Source organism: Pipistrellus hanaki, assembly GCF_964339955.1.
Source record: "Pipistrellus hanaki genome assembly, chromosome: 2".
NCBI classification, from domain to species: Eukaryota; Metazoa; Chordata; class Mammalia; order Chiroptera; family Vespertilionidae; genus Pipistrellus; species Pipistrellus hanaki.
This window is the reverse complement of record NC_140504.1, coordinates 62552772-62572211: the sequence shown is the minus strand read 5'-3', so window position 1 is coordinate 62572211 and position 19440 is coordinate 62552772. Positions and strand designations below refer to the sequence as shown.

General features: G+C 41.7%; 2 protein-coding genes across 2 annotated transcripts in view; both read right to left on the bottom strand.

The window, feature by feature from the left end:
• The window catches only part of LOC311617582 (histone-lysine N-methyltransferase SETMAR-like), a 485271-nt gene that overhangs the window by 191408 nt on the left and 274423 nt on the right, over positions 1-19440 (bottom strand). The window lies entirely within an intron of this gene.
• GCSAM (germinal center associated signaling and motility) lies at positions 679-9884 on the bottom strand. The gene is given in 7 exon segments (XM_084873772.1): positions 679-1785; positions 1787-2029; positions 2798-2826; positions 4471-4517; positions 5539-5583; positions 7735-7803; positions 9748-9884. Coding segments are annotated over 7 exon segments (576 nt in total). The 5' UTR covers positions 9777-9884; the 3' UTR covers positions 679-1671.

Here is a 19440-nt window from a genome sequence, read left to right as displayed (position 1 = left end):
TGTATTCAGGATCTGTGCTAAATGGTTTACATACATTAGATGTAATCTTCCTGTTTCTGGGTGTAAAGTTAAGTCTCCAAGTTCCATACTGAAGGTCATGGAGAGAGGAAGAGATAGAACCAGGATTTAAATAACTGATTATTTGACTCTGGCTTTCACACACTGTCCCCTACAGCATGTTCATGTCTTGTACAGTATTGTCTGCCACCACCCATGCCTCCTTTTGAACTTTGGTCAATCTTAGTTGAGTGTCAAAGTTATGGTTCCACGTGAAAGAATTCTGCTAAAAACAAGAAGTTAACGGAGGATAAGATACTAGGATGTGATGGGCTTCACAAATCTCTTACTATTTTAAAATCCCTAAAATTAAGACAATGCATGGGTTAAAACAGGAAGTTGAAAACACAGGTGCGAATATTGAAATAGTCTAATTTGTTAATTGTTATTGGGCTCACTCATCTAACTTGTGGTTTAATATTTCCATACCATTTTATTGGTACCTGCTCTTATGAGTTACATTAGTACTCAAACACATTTCTGTTTAGTTCATCTCAATTCTGATTGTTTAGGGCTAGGGTCTGCAAACTAATCTCCTGTGGTACCTCAGATATTACATATCAGGTAAACAAATGACTATGGCTGTATTTTTCCAATAACATTTTATTTATTAAAACAGGCAGTTGGCCAGATGTGGTCCACAGGCCATCGGTTGATGACCTCTCTTTTAGGGGTACGCGTAATTATAGGAACACTGAAGAACAGATGAGGGAAAATAAATAATCAGAACATATGAAGAAGTACTCTGTAGAGAAGGGATATGTGTATGTATTATTTTCCCCACATGGACATTTTATTCATATTTTATACAGGACACATTACTTAATACACATACATAACATAGAGTAGAGTACATTGCGAGTACATGGGAAGAACACTAAATTGGAAGCCAGGAAATCAGATTCCAGATAAGGTTCTGCCACTAACTTGCAACATTACCTTGGGCTAATGAGCCAAAAAGAGATAGTGGGAGTAGGATCTCCAAAGATCTTTCTACTCTATCATTCTTTGATGCTATGATTTTTTAAAATTAAGATTTAAATGTAAAGTTAAAAAAAATATATGGACTCAAATGATACAAAAATTACATACAATTTTGGCCTGAGACGTACTGAATCAACCCATGTATCTGGCTAAGCCGCCAGAACCAGAAAGTGAAAGGACATTATGCAAGGACACTATGCAGAGGACCCATTTGGAGGAATGGAGTGAGTGGAACATACACGGGCCCACCTGGAAGGCTAGGAGTGAGGAGGTGGGCCCACTAGGAGTGGGTTCCTTGTGATTTCAAAGGACAACCGTGTGGACATTTTACAAGAAGAACCTGGGCAGAGGAGCAAAAACCATTGTGACTAGGGACCCCCCTGCCCCTCCTGCCTCTGAGCACAGCAGCCAGTTTCCAAAGCCACGTGGAGCCAAATATAGTCCTTCCCTTCTCAAAGATGGTTTCAGGATCATTGGTCGGTTTTTGGATGTTGACTATTGAGTAGGATCTAAGAAGCTCTGTGGTTTACAAACCATGTTCTGCAGACACCCTTGTAGAAAGGGCTGTTGTGTGCAGGTGGCGGTGAGGGTGGGACAGGTAAGCAGAGCACCTACCCCCCGCCCCAGGTTTTATGTGCTGGTGTGGAACACGTGCTGGTCCACTGCTTCATTAGGAATGGGAAAACTCAGCCTCGGAAGGGTGTGATTGTGGGCGTGCTTTTGCAGGGTGTGTGAGGAGATTCTAGTGGACACGGAGAAGCTCATATTCACCTTCTGGAACAGGTGGATGTCTAGGGGTGGAAGGCACATAGAGAAGTGAATATTCAGTCTCGGTTCCTCTCAGAGACTCTCTGGGCCTCCAGGGCTGGCAGGGAACGTTCTCATAGTACTGCTCGGCAGAGTTCCCTGATGGCCTTTTGCCCAGGACCCTGTGATCGATGAGGGTGTAGCACAGCTCCTCTGCGGAGTTCTGGTCACTGCTGTCCTGCTGGTCGAAGGAGAGCCATCATCAAGACTTGGCCTCTTGTCACTCTCTTTACGCTTCAGTCTCAACATAGGCTTGACCCTGGGCAAAGTCCCGCTTCCCCAAACCACATCCCCTGGCCTTTCTTCCTGAATGGTTGCCCCTCCCTACACACCTAGCCCAGAACACTCACAATGCCTGGAGTATTCAGCCTTCCTGGGCCCATGTTCTCTGCCCCTCTGTTCTAGATGGACTCCTGGCCATTCCATGTAATTCCCAGTATTAGGACCCTGAAAACAGCCCCTTCTTACAAAAGAGAACACTCTCATGATGCCTAAACATGGTTGGGTTATGATATTGAACCATCCAGTCCAGATAATATAAAGGGAAATGATGGAAGAAAAGCACTTGTTCAATAAAACATCAGGAGATTAAAAGCAAAGTACACCGGAAAGAGCCAGGATTTGGGAGTGAGGCTTGGTTCTGAATCAGGCCCCTGTCATCTCAAAAGTTGTCTGGCTTTGGGGAATTTCACTTAATCTCTCAGTTTTGTCATCTGTAAAATGGGGGGGGGGGGAGGGGGGGCGCAGACCAATCTAAAGGGTTGTTGGGGCGGTTATGTGAGATGATGCATGCAAAGTGCTCAGCATACATCCGAGGCTTAGAAGCATGAGCACCTAATGGCTTTCATGTCTCAGTCAGAACGAGTCTTGCAGGCCAACTTATCCTGCCATTTGGAATGTCTACATTTTTAACCATCAGCTCAGAAAAGGCTTAAAGGTATTATATTACCTGCTGGATAGGAGAGGATGTTCTTCCACCTGAGAAAGAAAATATACTCAATGAATGTCAGGTCATGGGGAGATTTCAGGGAGGGAGGGGAGGGCTGGATATAAGCAACCAACCAGAGAGCCAACCAACAGCTGGGATAGCCCTCATCAGGGCTACAGCTTATCCTCATCCCTGGAGAATGGCAAGGCCATCGAAACAAGACAGGTCCAGAGCTGTGCTCAGGCTGAGAGATGAGTGGAGACTTATTTGGGGGGTTTTCAGTTAAGAAATCACACTTCCCTCCCACCTGCCTTCTCATCTCTTCTTTTTTTACACAGAATTCATTGTATGCCTGCTCTGTATCAGGCATTGAGGAGACAAATAACCAGACACTGTCCCTGTACCTAAGGGGCTCACAGGCTAGCCCAAGCAAGGGCCTATGAGAGACCCACAATGCAGGGGAGGGCTGTAGGTAACTGGGGAGGGTGATAGTGTGGGGGCTGGTGCTCAAGAAAACTTTGCAGAGGAGAAAACTTAAGCTGAACATTCTCACTTCTGAACCTGCTGCAGATAAAAACAGAAGCAGGCCAATTTTTCAAAAGCATTTGGCCCTGGCCATTCAGCCAAGAGGCAAATGGACACACTTGCTACCCCTTGCAAACACACCAGCACAATAAGCAAATCTGAGCTTTCACATGGAAGCCTCATGATACCACCCTACTCGGGAGGTGGGTGCACCCATGTTAGCCACCTGATCTTACGGGTTTGGATTTGTTCTTCCTCCCTACTGACACTCCCAGCTCCATGAAGTCCCATGGCCTTGCTGGGCTCCCCCGATTATCCTACAGGAAAAGGGTGTGTGAGTTTCAGCAGAACTGGCCTTGTTTCTACCATGTTTTTCTCTGCTCCAGATTAGGGTTTCCTAGGAACCACAATTCCCCTGGGTACAAGGGCCATGGGTGCGAGGGCTGTATTACTTACTCACACACCTTACAGACTTAGTCTCTAAGCCTGATTCAGAATGAATGAGCGAGGCTCTCCTCTTTAAGCCCAGGAAGGTGAAGGCAAACTTGGTGTTTCTTCTTTAGAAATGCAGTGGCTTGTCCTCAGGCCTATACTTTCTTATTTTCTTTCTTACTTGTGATACCATTCACCACTCTCTCCTTCTCGAATCCTTTTCTCTCCTTAACCTCTGCCATGTTCTGTCACCAGAGACCATTGCATCAATTTCTAGGTGGTCTTCCAGCACCTGCTTTTGCCATTCCTGACAGCAATTGGTGCTCTGCACAGCAACCTGGCTGATGTCTTAAATGTCCCTTGTCCAAAGCCCTGCAGTTCTCAAGAGAGAAGCCCCTTTCCTAAATGTGACCACCAGGCCCTGCCCCTCCTCTGTGCCCAAGCTGGCCTTCTTGCTGCTCCAGACCTCCACCTTTTGCATTTATTGTTCCCAGTTAACCCCCTCAGCCTCCAAACCTAGGTACTAACAGAGGCATATGGAGATCAATAAGCCAATCCCTGCTTCAATGAGCTCACAGTTTAGTGGAGAAACAGAGCCATATAGGAGGACAAATTGTTGCAAAAATGTGTAAGTTTTGTACAGAAATATGCCCACAGAGCTCTGAGAACTCAGAGAAGGGGCAGTTTGAAAGTATAAGTCTATCAAAAGTGAAAATGATGTGAAAACAGTAACTTACCTTCCTTTGGGAAATCTTGCTTGGCTTTAAAAATGTGTAACTTTTTCCTGCAAAAGAGAAGGAAAATAAATTGCTTGTTTCAAAATTCAGAAATTCTCAAAGGAAATTATACCTTCTATAAAAGTTTATTTTTAACTTTTTCATTTGTTAAAGTTATAGGTCTTTTTTTATTACTTTCTTCAGCATAGAGAAATAGGAGAGAAAAAAAGGAAAAGGGAAGGAGACCAAGTAAAATCTAGTTTTTTTTTTCTTTGTTTTTTTCTCTCTCTTCTCCCTTTTTTAAAGGCTTATATGAAATTAATTTAGAGGTAAAAAATTACGGTGATTTATAGTAGCATTTTTTGAGATTTTTTGACAAAATATTAATTTCTTTCATATCATGTGATATGAAAGGAGCCATTGTTACTTCAAATACCAGCCTTAATCCCAATCCATGATCTCTAAACAAAGAACTGAACAAAACAGATATGTCCAATATGAGCAAAGAGATAACCACACTGTATAGATGACCCCCTGGAAAGCACACAACGTAAATATAATAGAAGCCTTATCATCTCAGGAGTCAAGGACAGCATCTGCTCTAAGGAGAATGACCATACGTCCTGGTTTGCTAGGACAGTCTAGTGAAATGTTGTTACCAACCACTGAGTGACTCTGAACTATTTTTAGCATCCCTGTCACTCTCAAAGGTTTCCCAGTTTGGATAACGACTTATATGATCACCTTGGTTATACAGTTTCTGTGCAAAGGACAGAAATGTGTGCTGTACACAGAGACTCTGGGATTTGCTGTGTGGGTAAGGGATCTTCCTCTGCACTGGTAGCCAGTTTTATCCTTGCTTCAGAGGTTTTCCCATTTGAGGAGCATGTCACACCCATGAGACACTTGTTCCTGTTTTTTGAAGCAAACTTGTAACATTGCTTTTCTGACTAAGTCAGATGATCATCAGGGCTAGTGACAGGCTTCCGCTGTGGCCACAGACAGCAGGGAGTTCACAGGTAACTTACAGCAAATACCACACTAAACCACACATAGGGAAATAACTCCTGAAAACAATACTTCACTCACCATGGGAGGCAGAAACACCCTTCAGCCATGTGGCGGTCCCAGCACCTAAAATACCGGAGAGATGACACAGATCACAAAGTTGGTTTCTACAGCTTTGTTAAGGTTCCTGTCTTCCCTGTGAAGATCTTTTTTTTCTCTCCAAGAGAGCATTCATTCTTGGTGACTTGGACACATCTATCATGCTAGGATGCCTTTGTCCTTTCAGGACATTAACTGCCCTTTGGAAGGATGAAGATGATACTATCAACTCCTGATTAGGGAAGAAGCCTTCTTCTGTGTTCTCAGAAAAGGAAAAAGGCTCTCATTCTCACTTCCAGTGAGTTACATGGCCCCTGGTAATGATGGACACACAGAGTTTTCTCCAGGAAGTCAAGGCATAAGTGTGTGGACATTTTAGAACTTGGTAAAAGGTCCGGGTTAGTACACAGGATTCCACTGCACTCTGAATTTCCTCTGGACACACTATATTATAATTGCCTCCTTGCTTGTCTACGTGTATCCCACAGTAGACTGTGAGTTTCATAAATGTGGGGATCATGCTTAACATCATGATATATATCACCAACATATGCCACACTACCTGGAACACAGAAAATATATTTTTAATAAATATTTGATAAATAATTAAGGAGCTAAGAACAGAGCAACACTAACTGGCTCAGTAGATCATCAAATCTGCTTTGTTATATTCTTTAGGGTAGAAAGGCCAGATCTCCCTGCAGGCAGACATCTCAGCTGAAGTCTAAAGTATCCTCTGGGCATCTTTTTGAAGATGAGGTGTAGTCAAATCCCACATGAACACTGTGTGTTCCAGTAACACTATGTAAATACTTTTGGAAAACACCACCCGATAATATCTTCCCAAGTGAGCTTTCCCAGGAAGCTCCCCTGAAAGGGCAGTGGAGGTGAGGCTGCTGCACGTGACCTTGGCTGTGGGCACTGGAGTGGCTGAGTGGTCTAGGGTGAATGTAGCATCAGAGCCTTTGGGGCTGAGAGTCATGGCTATAGTGTGTCCTCTTCAGGCTATATTCAGAGTACTTTAAGACATTTGTTTATATCTCCTGTTTCTGAGGCTAAAGACACATCAGAAGAAAACCATCAAATCACACCAAAGCTAAGAAATCAGTTTCATGGGAGAGATATGGGAGCGGGATAAAAGGAGACTACTGATTTTGAGTTACTGGCTCAATCTCTCTAGACTTCTTAAACCACAGTGCTTACACTGCTTACCTCATGGACGTCAAGTAAAGCTAAATATAAGCTAAAGCTATTTCTCCCACTCAATGTTTCTGAAATATATTCTTAGATTTTAATTAAGATGTTTTGTTTTAGGATGGGTTTAGATAACCTCTGTGAAGGAGGCCAGATGAATGTCTATGACACAAGACCATGGGCCAGCAGTTCCAGGTTCCAGTCTCTTGCACAAAGTTTGCCTGGCTCTTCAGTCTATCTGATATCTCCCTTGTTATAATGTTCATGGCCCTCTGTCCTGTTTCATCACTTGGACTGCATGGATTAACACATGTCCTTAGTGTACAGTGAAGAAATGCATACTATTGGAAGGAATCTCCGGGACCCTAACTCCTAACTCAAGATTTGGCTTAATGGTTGCTTTTTAATTGATATTCTTTAAAACATTGTCTTGAAATCATGGGGAAAGTGAAGATGACTCTACAGGCCACAAAACAACTGGCTTTGGAACCCTTTGGGATTCTTGGACTCTGGGAACTATTTCCATATATTAGTGATTCCTGGCATTCAGAGGACCTGGTTAGAGAGGACTGATGAGGACGTCTTGGTTTAACTGCATCCAGGTAATCACACATGTTTTATTCTACAAATCTTCTAACAATTGTAGTGATGAGGGAGATATAGTCATTTCAGAAATAGAACCTTAAAACTGAAATGTCTGGGATGGAACTTGAATGCATAGGTACTTGAGGTAGACAAGCAAAGAGACAATAGAAAATTGGAGTCTTCTAGTTGTTACAAGTTATACTAAGATTCTAGCAAGATGGCACATCTTTTGTCCAAAGGTTCAAAATGATTTTGTTTTGTCTTGTTTCCTCGTTTACTATCATTACAACTCTGGTTGGGTTTAAGCAGGTTCCTCTATGGTGGGGTAAGGATGCCCAGGATCTGACTTCCCTCTTCATGGGCAAAGGCTGGGAGAGGTTCTGATGGGTTTGCTCTGACCTGGGTGTTCTCTGCTTGAGGTTTTGATTTCTCAGGTCCCAGGGTATCTCTTGAGTGTTCTGTTGACACCTAAAACTCAACATACCAGGACAGAGTTAAGTATTCCCAAGCTTCCCACCTCTCTTCATCATTTTTCCAACTTTCCTTATTTCCGCTATTTGTGTGGTAACCTCAGATCACCTCAGCTTCCCCTTTTTGCCTTCACTTATACCTCCCTAAAGCCTACACCACAATCTTTTATCTGACATTCTCTACATTTCCTTAACAAGAGCCTGTCAATGTTTTCTGTGCACAATCAAGTCCAAATAATTTGTTCCCAAATGTCTACAATTCTCATGATGATCCTTAGAAAGGCTTATCTGCTTGGTGCAGTTTTAGGAATTATACAAAGGAATGGGGGAGGACACTGGTTTTGTTTTGTGTAAATTGCCTTCTTTCACAGAAAGCACCAAGACAGAGAGCATGGGATATAAGGGGGGAAAGGGGTAAATTACAAAAACAAACAAAACAAAAAAACACCCCACACTAGCCCATTTGGCTCAGTGGATAGAGTGTTGGCCTGCAGACTGAAGGGTCATGGGTTTGATTCTGGTCAAGGGCATGCATCTCAGTTTCAGGCTCAATCCCAGGCCCAAGTTGGTGTCCTTGTCCCTTTAACTATCTCTACAAATCAATGGAGAAATACCCTTGTGTGAGGGTTAACAAAAACAACAAAAAACCCACCAATAAATTGTTTTATTGTTTGGATTGGGTTTCTGTAAAACCATCTTTTCATTTGCCGGGGTTATTAATAAAAAGAAACTAACAATTAGACACTACTTACTATATGCTTTATACATATATACAAATACATATTATATATACTAGTTATTATATTATACATACTACATATACTATATATACTATGTATACTACTAATAAAGGTATATAATGTATATAATATATACACTTTCTATTTAATCCCAGATATAAAAATACTATATATATATATATATATATATATATATATATATATATATATATAGTGATTTTTTTTTTTACTAAAGAGGAAACTGAGGCCAAAAGTTTGGCAACTTGTCTAAAGACCCCCAACCAGTAAGTGGGAAAGGATGAGTTTGCTTTTGGCTAATTTATGTTTTGATTTTAATGAAGATGATTGTCAAAAAACTACCTTCTAATTATTGAACCCTACTATGTACCAGGCACTATGCTAGCATCACACAAATTAGAACCCTCCAAGGTAGATATTACAATGTATTACTATTGCCATTTGAAATGAGAAAACTGAGGTCCAGAAAAGTTAAGTTCTCTTCTAATTTTAATGACCCCTGTTTACCTGTTGCAGGAAGTGTGACAGACATGACCTCATAATGGCAAGAAGCTTGCTATTTATTTTGAATTTAAATAGTGATTAAAATGGTGGCAGTGTTGCCAGACCAGGGTGGCTCAGTAGTTGATTGTGGACCTATGAACCAGAAGGTTATGGTTCAAACTCCAGTCAGAGAACATGCCCAGGTTGTGGGCTCAATCTTCAGTGTGTTCCATACAGGAGGCAGCTGATTGATGATTCTCCCTCATCATTGATGTTTCTCTCTCTCTCTCTCTCTCTCTCTCTCTCTCTCTCTCTCTCTCTCTCTCTCTCTCTCATGTCAATAAAAATATATTAAAAAAAGAAAAAGGTGGTAGTGTCTTAAGCTTCTTATGATGCATTAAGAGCTCAGGAGAGCATCCCTTCCTGGGCCTCAGAAAATTGTTCTACTGCATACCGTAGTCCTCCATGGATAAAGTCCTCTCCTTTCAGCTGTTTTCACCACCTGCTCACTATGATTTTCAGGATAAGGCCAAATCTATAAGAAATTGAAGTTGGTGTCTGGTACATAGCAGGCACTTAATGCTTCTCAGTTTCTACTCAATTCCCTTCTCGCCTCCTCCAAGAGCAGACCTCTTTTTCTATTTCTGACTACATTGCCCTGACCCATCTCCTCTGGAATTTCATAGGGAGTCTGCACTCACCTGTTTTCCCTCAGCAGAGAGTTGCCCATCCTCTCAGTCCTCCCGGTGCCTTCCCCTCAGCCGCCCTTGCTCTCTGACAGTGCAGCTCCTGACAGAGATGGGGCTGCGTGAGTCTGGCCACTGGTGCAGAACGAGCTAAAAGGAGAAGACTATCTCTCTGCAGAGGGGAGGAGCCCGAGGAGAAAGTCAGAGGTGCACACGTGCACAACTTCCTAAAATGTCAGAGTCTGAAAGAACCAGCCCATTGTTCTTAGCAGAAGTGTTGGTCAATGAGAGCTTTGAACCCCTGGGGAAGCCCCATCTGCAATTACAGACCAGCCATGCAGTTTCCCCATCAGACACCTAAATTTATTAAACCATTTTGTATCCTTTGAAGAATGAGAAGGGGGGATTTGGTTTTAAGACAATAAAAGTTTAAAGCAAATTAAAATGAAGCTAATCCAGTAGAAAAATAATAGCAAGACAATAGGAGATCCAAGATGGTGGCATAGGTAAATACCTATACTTGCTGCCTCTCACAACCACATCAAAATTACTACTTAAAGGCAGAACTACCACCCAGAACCATGGGAAAGCTGGCTGAGTGGAAATTCCACAACTAGAGAGGTGAAGAAAGCGCATTGAGACTGGTAAGAGGTGTGGAGGCATGGAAAGTGCTGCACTTGGATGTGCTGCTCTTTCAATTGGGAGGGAGATACAGGCTCCCGCTTGCTCTGAACTCCAGTTCCTGGTGAGACTCTGGGGGACCCAAACACATATGAGGACAAACTGGACTGTCTGGCATTGGAACAGGAATGCGAGGGCGGCTTTCTCTTAGAGGGGCTTGCAGCAATCATTGTTCCTGCACCAGGGCACAGGATTTGGAGAACCCGGAGAACTGAACCTGGGACTTCTCAGGTTCAGGCCTGACTCAGCTGTTTGCTCTGCCCAGGTAATTCCCAGCGAATTTACAACCCCACCCAAGCTGCTTGCATCGGTTTTTGCATATGAATGACCTGTGCTTTTGCCTAAAACCTATCAAATTGCAGCTGGGTCAGAGAGCACCAGAGCTTCCAAAAGAAGGCCTAAAGCCCCGCCAGCCTTGCTTCACAGCTGGGCCTCATCTGGTCACTTCTATATCCCGTACAAAGAAGAGGAATCTACAGATATCTCTGTTGCTCCTGCTGGGAAGCCCCAGACAGTGGCTGACCTAGCACCTCCTTGGAGATCCAAGAGCCAGTGTACCCAGTGGTCAGAGTGAGACCATACCAGATTACAACTCTTCAGATACATAACAGACACACTCAAGGGGCAGACTCAGGGATCATCAAAGCCCCATTGAAGCAAGTCTTCCCCCATAAGGGTGTCTCCTATGAAACAGATCTTCCATTGAAGACACAGCTAGTCTTTCCAGCCAATTGGCCTGGAGGTCAATTCCTTCCAGTGATACCAACAGCAATCAAGGCTCAACTACAATAAGACTTAGAGAGAATCTTAAAAGCAGCAAGAGAAAAATTGCCCACAAAGAGGTGCACCAAGAGCATCCACCTCATGTGACTAGGGAGGCTGAGACACTGGGCCCTATAGGACACCAACCACTCAAGGCTACTCTATCAACTCAAAGAGACTTAGCAGTTACCCAGTACATAGAAACAAACACAGAGAAGCACCCAAAATGTGGAGACAAAGAACCAAGTCACAAATGAAAGAAATGGATGAGAGCAAAATATTGGATATAGAGTTCAAAACAATAGCTATAAGGTCACTCAAGAATCTTCTAGAAACCTCCTAGAAATTTAGTGAGACCCTCAAGGATAGGAAAAAGGACCAATCAGAAATTAAGCATACACTGACTGAAATAAAAAATAATATACAGAGATACAAGAGCAGACTAGAGGATCACAAGAATCAAGTAAAAGATTTGAAATTTAGAAGGAAAAAACACCCAACAAGAAAAAGAAAAAGAAAAAAAGAATCCAAAAACATGAAATAGTGTAAGGAGCCTCTGAGACAACTTCAAGCATGCCAACATCTGAATTATACGGGTGCCAGAAGAAGAGAGAGAGCAAGATATTGAAAACCTATTTGAAGAAATAATGACAGAAAACTTCCCCCATTTGGTTAAAGAAATAGATTTACAAGTCCAGGAAGCACAAAGGACACCAAGCAAGAGGAATCCAAAGAGGACCACACCAAGACACATCATAATTAAAATGCCAAGGGCAAAAGACAAAGGGAGAATCTTAAAAGCAGCAAGAGAAAAACAGTTACCTAAAAGGGAGTACCCATACATCTGTCAGCTGATTTCTCAACAGAAACTATGCAGGCCAGAAGGGACTGGCAAGAAATATTTAAAGTGATGAATAGCCAGAACCTACAACCAAGATTACTCTACCAAGCAAAGCTATCATTTAGAATTGAAGGTCAGATAAAGAGCTTCACAGATAAGAAAAAGCTTAAGGAGTTCATTGCCACCAGTATTATATGAAATGCTGAAGGGTAGTCTCTGAGAAGAGGAGGAGGAAGAAAAAGGTAAAGATAAAAGTTATGAACAACAAAGTGACAACAAATACATATCTATTAACAAGTGAATCTAAAAACCAAGTGAATAAAAAATCTGATGAACACAATAAACTAGTGAATATAGCAGAATCAGGGTCATAGAAAGGGAATGGACTGACAATTCTTGGGGACAGGGGGATGTGGGGGTGGGGAAAGAGATTGGACAAAAGTCTCACACCTATGGATGAGGACAGTGATGGGGGCTAAGGGTATGGGTGGGATGGGAACCAGGTGGAGGGGAGTTAAGGGGAGAAAAAGAGGAACAACTGTAATAATCTGAACAATAAAGGTTTATTTTTACAAAAGAAAATAATAACAAGACATATATCTGATAAAAAGATTTTTTTTTCAGAATATATAAAGAACTTTCAAAACTGACTAAGAAGAAAACAGACACACAATAAAAAAAAATGGGAAAATATTTGAACAGACACTTTATCAAAGAAAATATAGAGATGGCAAATAAATACATGAAAAGATGTTTAACACTATGGTCATTAGGAGATGTAAATCAAAATCACAATGCAGTACCATTACATACCATTAGAATGGCTAAGATTGAAAACAAAAACAAAAGCTGTTAATACCAAGTGTTAACAAGGGATGTGGGGCATCTGTAAGTCTTGTGCATTGCCCATGGCAAAACAATGTGGGAGTTTCTTAAGAAGTTAAACATAACCTTACAGTACAATTTAGCAATCCCACTCCTAGATGTCTAGCCAAGTGAAATGAAATATGAAGACCTCCAGGGAACTTGCATACAACGTTTATAGCTGCGTTACTTTAATTGCTTCACAAAAAGTGATGGCTTAAGTGTTGCATTCACACAAAGGAATACTGCCCTGTAATAAAAAGGATTGGACTACTGATGTATGTAGCAACATGGCTGAATCTCAAATTATGCTAAGTGAAAGAAGCCAGACTTAAAATCTACTTTTTGTGATATTCAAGTCAGGACAAGGCAAGACTGTAGGGACCGAAAACATATCAGGGGTGGCTAAGAGAAGGGATGGGAGAGGGGTTCACTTTCAAGAGGCAAGAAGAAATTTGTTCTGTTGTTCTGTATTTGGTGGTAGTAGCTACATGACTGCATGCATTTCTCATAATTCAGAGAGCTGTATATCAAAACGGTTGCATTTTTTACTGTATGTGTCAATAGAAAAATGAGGTTAAAAAAACTTGGAGACAAGAATCATTATTTTTTTTATTATCTTTATATTTGATAGTTTATTCCAGTTTGGTCCCTCACACATTCCTCCATTCCTTCAACAAATCAATTTTGAGTTCGTACTGTATTCTGGGCATTGTGGGTTCAAAGGTGAGCAGAGCAGATACCAGCTTGCCCTCATGGAGCTCCTTGAAATAAAATAAAAGGAAATGCAAAATACTTTATTGCTTGTCCTGGAGTAATATAGAGGCCATACCCACAACAGTCAGGAACAATGTGGGTAGGAAGCTTAGCAAAAAGAGTGTTAGAGAAACTGGGGTACAAGTTGTGCCATACCAAACTCATCATGCATCACTCTTGTCCCCGTAGCTGCTGTCTAGACTTGAGCCTGTCTTTGTGGGGGATTGCCTCAGTTTTCTTCTGCATTACCTGGAGGTCAGCAGCAGGAAAACAGACTTTCTCAACATTGAGGTGGAAGACAAAATGGACATGGGAGCTTAGTAGGACTGTTGTTGACTCCTCACCAGTATGAATTTGTCTGTCCCAACCCTGTTTATGGCAGCTTGAGCAAACAGCATATATCCTGCCCATAGGTGGTTCAATTAGTTCCAAGATTGAGCAAAGGTTTTTGTGGAGGTTTCAAATGTACTATATTTCTCCCATCATGCCATATTTTAAATGGGTACACAGAGCTTTCACTTGCCGTCAATTATGAGTTGGTTTTGAAACAATTCATTATCACACCAACTGGGATGATTACTCATCTCTCCATTCCTTTGGGGTGACTCTGCCAACAGGGGACAGGTCCCATTCTATTCCATCTTGTGTTGCTGTTGAGTGCAGCTTGATCCCAGGCCCTGGTTGGGGCAAATGCAGGAAGCAACCAATCAATGTCTCTCTCTCACATCATTGCTTCTCTCTGTGTCTCTCCCCCTCCTTTCCAATCACTATATGTCCATGTAGCAACACAGAAAGTGGCTCCACTAGTCAAAATAGCATTTTCATATTTGTCATGGAAATCAGGTGTCCTTTTCTGGTGAACCTGCCTTGCCATTGTTGGCTGAAGTGCGTTTTTTGGCCAATGGAAATATCTAGAAGCTGAAGACAACACTGAGGCAACTGCAGCTGCTGGTTGTTGATACTTGGAATCAAATACTCTTGGGGAGAAACCTCTTGGGTCCAGAGAGTCAAGCCATAGGGGTAAGTTGTTGGAAATTAATCTGCTTTATAATGTAAAGATAGGCTGGGAATTGCTCTCTAACTTTCAAACTTCAGTAATACTCAGGCCACTAGGTGGAGAAGCTGAGCTATGGAAGTCTTAGCTACTAATCACGAAAATTTCCTATGATGTTGTAAGGAGGCAGAAAAGAGCAGGACTTTCATATTAGACATATTTATCACTGTGAAACTGACTCTAAACTAGATAATCTACTTCCTCTCCCCAAATAAAAGTATAGCAACACATACGCTCCACACAAAGAAGCCAAAATAACAAATCTTTGAATATTACATTCTCTTTATTCTCCTCAGTGTGTAAGCATACGCCAGTGCCTAACACTTAGGAGAAACTATATAAATTGAATTGGAAATAAAAAGCCTGGATGTTTGCAAGCAGATTATGATGAAATTAGAGGAAGATTGAATTGGAATTTTTAAATTAAAAATTACTAAATTTCCTATCCTTTTAAATTTACTTTCCTACCCAATACCATAGAGAATCAATGGCCAGTGCAAATTCTGTTTTGCTATATCTCCAAGGTTGAAGGATAATGCATACAATCAGAATAAACATTTGCTGAGAGATTTCTATGACCTATATGCTATGTTAAATGCTTTGGGTACTTATTGTCCTGCTAGAAATTTAGGCTTGGCTTTGAACTCTGATCTGTATCACTCCAATGTGTCTGGAAAGGCTGAAACATTACTTGCATGTTTGGAGTACGTCATGGTTTCCAAGATCTGGAATGGTTTTCAAACTCCCTGCTGGCTTCAGCTGCTGAGGCAGGTTAGAGGCCTTTTGGTTATGTGGTTATTTGAGCCCCTTCAGGGACTGAACAGCATGAATCTAGCTCTAGCCTACTCCTTTTCAGATTTTTGTGGTTAGCGAAGGAAGCTGGGAGAGCTACTCATGCATAAGGACGAAGCTGTTGGGACATTTCATGGTAGGAAAGGGACTGAATAATTTAAGAGTTTTTGTAGGGTCAGGAACCCAGTCACTTAGCTAAGACTTCTTTATTCCGCTCCCCTCCAGAAAGTACGTTGAGACGGGAAGCCTGCAGGTGTATAAGTACGTTGAGAGATCTCCTGAGTGTGTTTTTCAGTTTACTCCTGGGGCAGAGTATGAGCCAAGGGGAGTCTTGACTAATTTCATAGAGTCCTGAGTCTGAAAACTGTGACTATTAGTTGCTGATATTCCTCATTCAGGAGCATTTGGTTGTAAAGAGGAGGAAGCAGCAGAGTTGCAGGATCTAAGTGAACCCTGGGGCTGGTGCTTTGTTTCCTGATGGAGGGATGTTAGCATATAGCTCCACCGACTTGCCAGGAGTGGTAATAACATCGAGGGCTACTTTCTGGCAAGGGAACTTTTTCGAAACAAAATAGGACTTTGTCTAGCTCACTGACAGGGCTTCTTTGGATGGAACTGGCAGGTCGAAGCTCCAGCACATCCCTGTCATTGTTTGGGCCATGGACAGCCCTTGGAAAGAATGTCTCTTCCTTGGTAAAGTTTCCTGTTTCTTATTAGTAAGATTAATGGAATATCAAAGATTAAATATCTGGAGGAAAATGAAAACCAAGTTTAATCACTGTAAAAGTTAAAAGCTAAAATATTTTTTAAAAAATTCCAAGGGCTAAAGGACCAAAGAAAATCTTTTATCTAAAAATTGTAAAGATAGACAGTGCTCAGGCTTTGTGATGGAGTGACTTTCCTCAGAAGAGTCAAATGGATGTGAGATAAGTGCCCTCCTCAGGCTGAAGTCTGTGCATCACATTCTTTTTTTAAAATATATTTTATTGATTTATTGATTTTATTTATTTTTATTTTTATTTATTTATTTTTTTTACAGAGAGAAAGAGAGAGGGATAAGAGAGTTAGAAACATCGACAAGAGAGAAAAACATCGATCAGCTGCCTCCTGCACACCTCCCACCAGGGATGTGCCCGCAACCAAGGTACATGCCCTTGACAGAAATCGAACCCAGGACCTTTCAGTCCGCAGGCCGATGCTCTACCCACTGAGCCAAACCGGTTTTGGCTTCATCACATTCTTTCCCATGTAGAAGAATCCTGGGCACACAGGTATCCTGCTCACCTGCCTGACGAGGGCGGGTACACACCAGGCATGATCACCTCGTATCTCCGCCTTGTTCAGGGCTCTTACGCTGAAAGACCTGAACCTAGGAACCTGGAACTAGGTTCCAGGACCTGAACCTAGTCAGACACTGACTGAGTGATGATCATTTGTAAAGTGCAGCCTCCTCCTCTCCAATGGCTTACATTTCCAAAATAAAATATAGAGAACTTAAAAAGCATTGCGAATTGCATTGAATGTGCTTAGAGGAGTTGAGTCCCAGTGTCATACATCTGACAGTGACTTTGAGGAATTTATCTCAACTCCCTAAGCCCCATTACTTTCTCTGGGGAATGGGGTAATGCTAGCACTTACCTCCTGGAAGGTCATGGGATGTCTGGCCCAGTTAAGGAAGGCAAAACCCTGAGAAGAGAGTCTTGTGCACGCTGAGCTCTCTGTGAGTGAACTTCTCCCTCCTGGTGTCTTGCTCCAGATTCAGGCCTCCACTCTCCATGGCCCTAACCCTCCTGGCCTGACACCACATCCTCCTTAATTCTGCTGAGGTGGAGTGGCTCACCAGGTTGATGAATTTGGAAGCAAAAGCTTGTCCAACCATTCTGCCTGGCTTCTTTGTGAAGAGAAACTACCCTTAGAAGTTTTGTATTTTCTGCTGTTCTCAGCTTTGTAGAAAGTTTAACGATAAATGCCCACTGTGGTCAACGTGTCTGATTCTGGAGGTCAGAAGGCAACCACAGTCTGTCAGCTCAGCCACTAATAAAGGTGTGTGTGTGTGGTGGTTCGGTGCGTGGGTGTATGTCTTAGTCTCCAGCTGTCTTCATCCTGTGTCTTACTTTTCAGTTGGTTCAGAACTCAGGAGAGGAAGAGTGCTCATGGAGAGGGATCCCTCCAACACTGAAAGAGCTGCTAGCTGCTATGTAATTATCTCTGGGGAAATATGTTTGGGGTTAGTTTTGGAGAGAAGTGATAGCAGTTTGATTTGGCTTTCCCAAAGAAACAAACCAAACTATCTACCCCACAAGGACATCTCATAAATGGAGTCTTCACACTGGGTTCTGAAAATGTGCTTTCCACCAGTTTTAGGAAGAACGAAGTTTGGAATAACATTCAGATTTTCCAAACTGTGTGCAGGTATGATCCTGAAGATATATATTAATTATTTAGATATTTAGTACTTACCACATTGGAAGGATATAAGATATAATAACTAATCACAAACTTGTCAAATCCATGCTCTCCCTCTGTGTAGCTGTGAGGTTTGGGGCAAATTACACTCCTCACCCTTTCAGGTTACTTTTTTTGTCAATTGGGAATAATAGTACCTACTTTATATGGTTGCTATGAAGATTATATAAGCTCATAACTGTATAGTATTTGTTCTACAGCTAACATATGGGAGGCACATAATAATTCTTAACCGGTAAGACTTTTTGTTATCATTGTTAATCTTCACCTGAGGATATTTTTCCCATTGATTTTTTAGAGTTGGGGGAAGGGGGGGGGGTAGAGAGAGAGATTGGTTGCTTCTCACATGCACCAAGGCTGGTGATCAAACATGCAACCCAGGTCCTTACCCTTGATGGGGAATCAAACTCAGGACCCTTTGGCTTGAGAGCCACGGCTCTAACCTCTGAATAAAATAGTTCGAGGCTGTTAAGGCTATTTTAAAAATTAGGTGCCAGGCATAACTATTATGATGAACAGTGGATGTTTCAGTTAGGTCTGAGTCCTATGGTTTTGTCAAAATAAGTTTCCATTTTTTGCTTTTTCAACTCACTGAACACTCCAAAGACAGGTGAAGTACAATGAATGATAAAGCTCAAAACTTGGTTCAAGAGCTACATCTCAACTATATTTTAAGAAATAATATTTTATTTTTCATAAAGTGAATTAATACATTTTTTGCTTTAAGAACAATAGGAAAACTAGGTGGCATGAGCTAGTTTTCTGGCTCTAAAATTAAAGCTAACTCTAAATTTTCTGAGGTGTTTTAGATATTTAAAGTAACATGTATTTTAAATTGAGGATATATATATATATATATATATATATATATATATATATATATATATATTTAAAGGAATGTTTGTAAGTCCAAAGTTCCTTCCATGTGGCATCAAGAACATCCACACAGGATACAACTTGAAGTTGCTCACTCTTGATGTAGGGATTTATATTTTCAAAACAGGAGGCATCTCATGACAGCAGCAAATACCAGCATCAGTCTTCAAGATATTCTTGTCAACCATTCCTAACAGAAATGGGGGAAAAAAACCAAATAAACCCCAAAGACATTGGAATCTTTGAACACTGACCTAAAACCCAGAACAGGGTGTATTATAGGTTCAGTTTCATTCCCACATAAACATCTCATGGTCATTATGCTGACACCAAGAAAAGAAGTTGAGCAAATCATTCATAAACCGGAAGTAGGGCAGCATGATTTAAAGTGGGAGTTAGGGTCAGGGAAGCCACTGGAGCCTGTGGGACTAGACAGGGAGGAGGGTTTTCCATGTGGGAGACACTGAATGAAGTCATTCTCACTCACTGAGCTTTAGCTCTGGCTAATTCCATTCATAGCACTGTGAGTGCTGAGCGTAAAGGGTGGGAGAATGGAACAGACCCTAGCACTGTGATTGCTGAGTGTAGGTAGATAGGATGGAAGTCAAATTTCAAG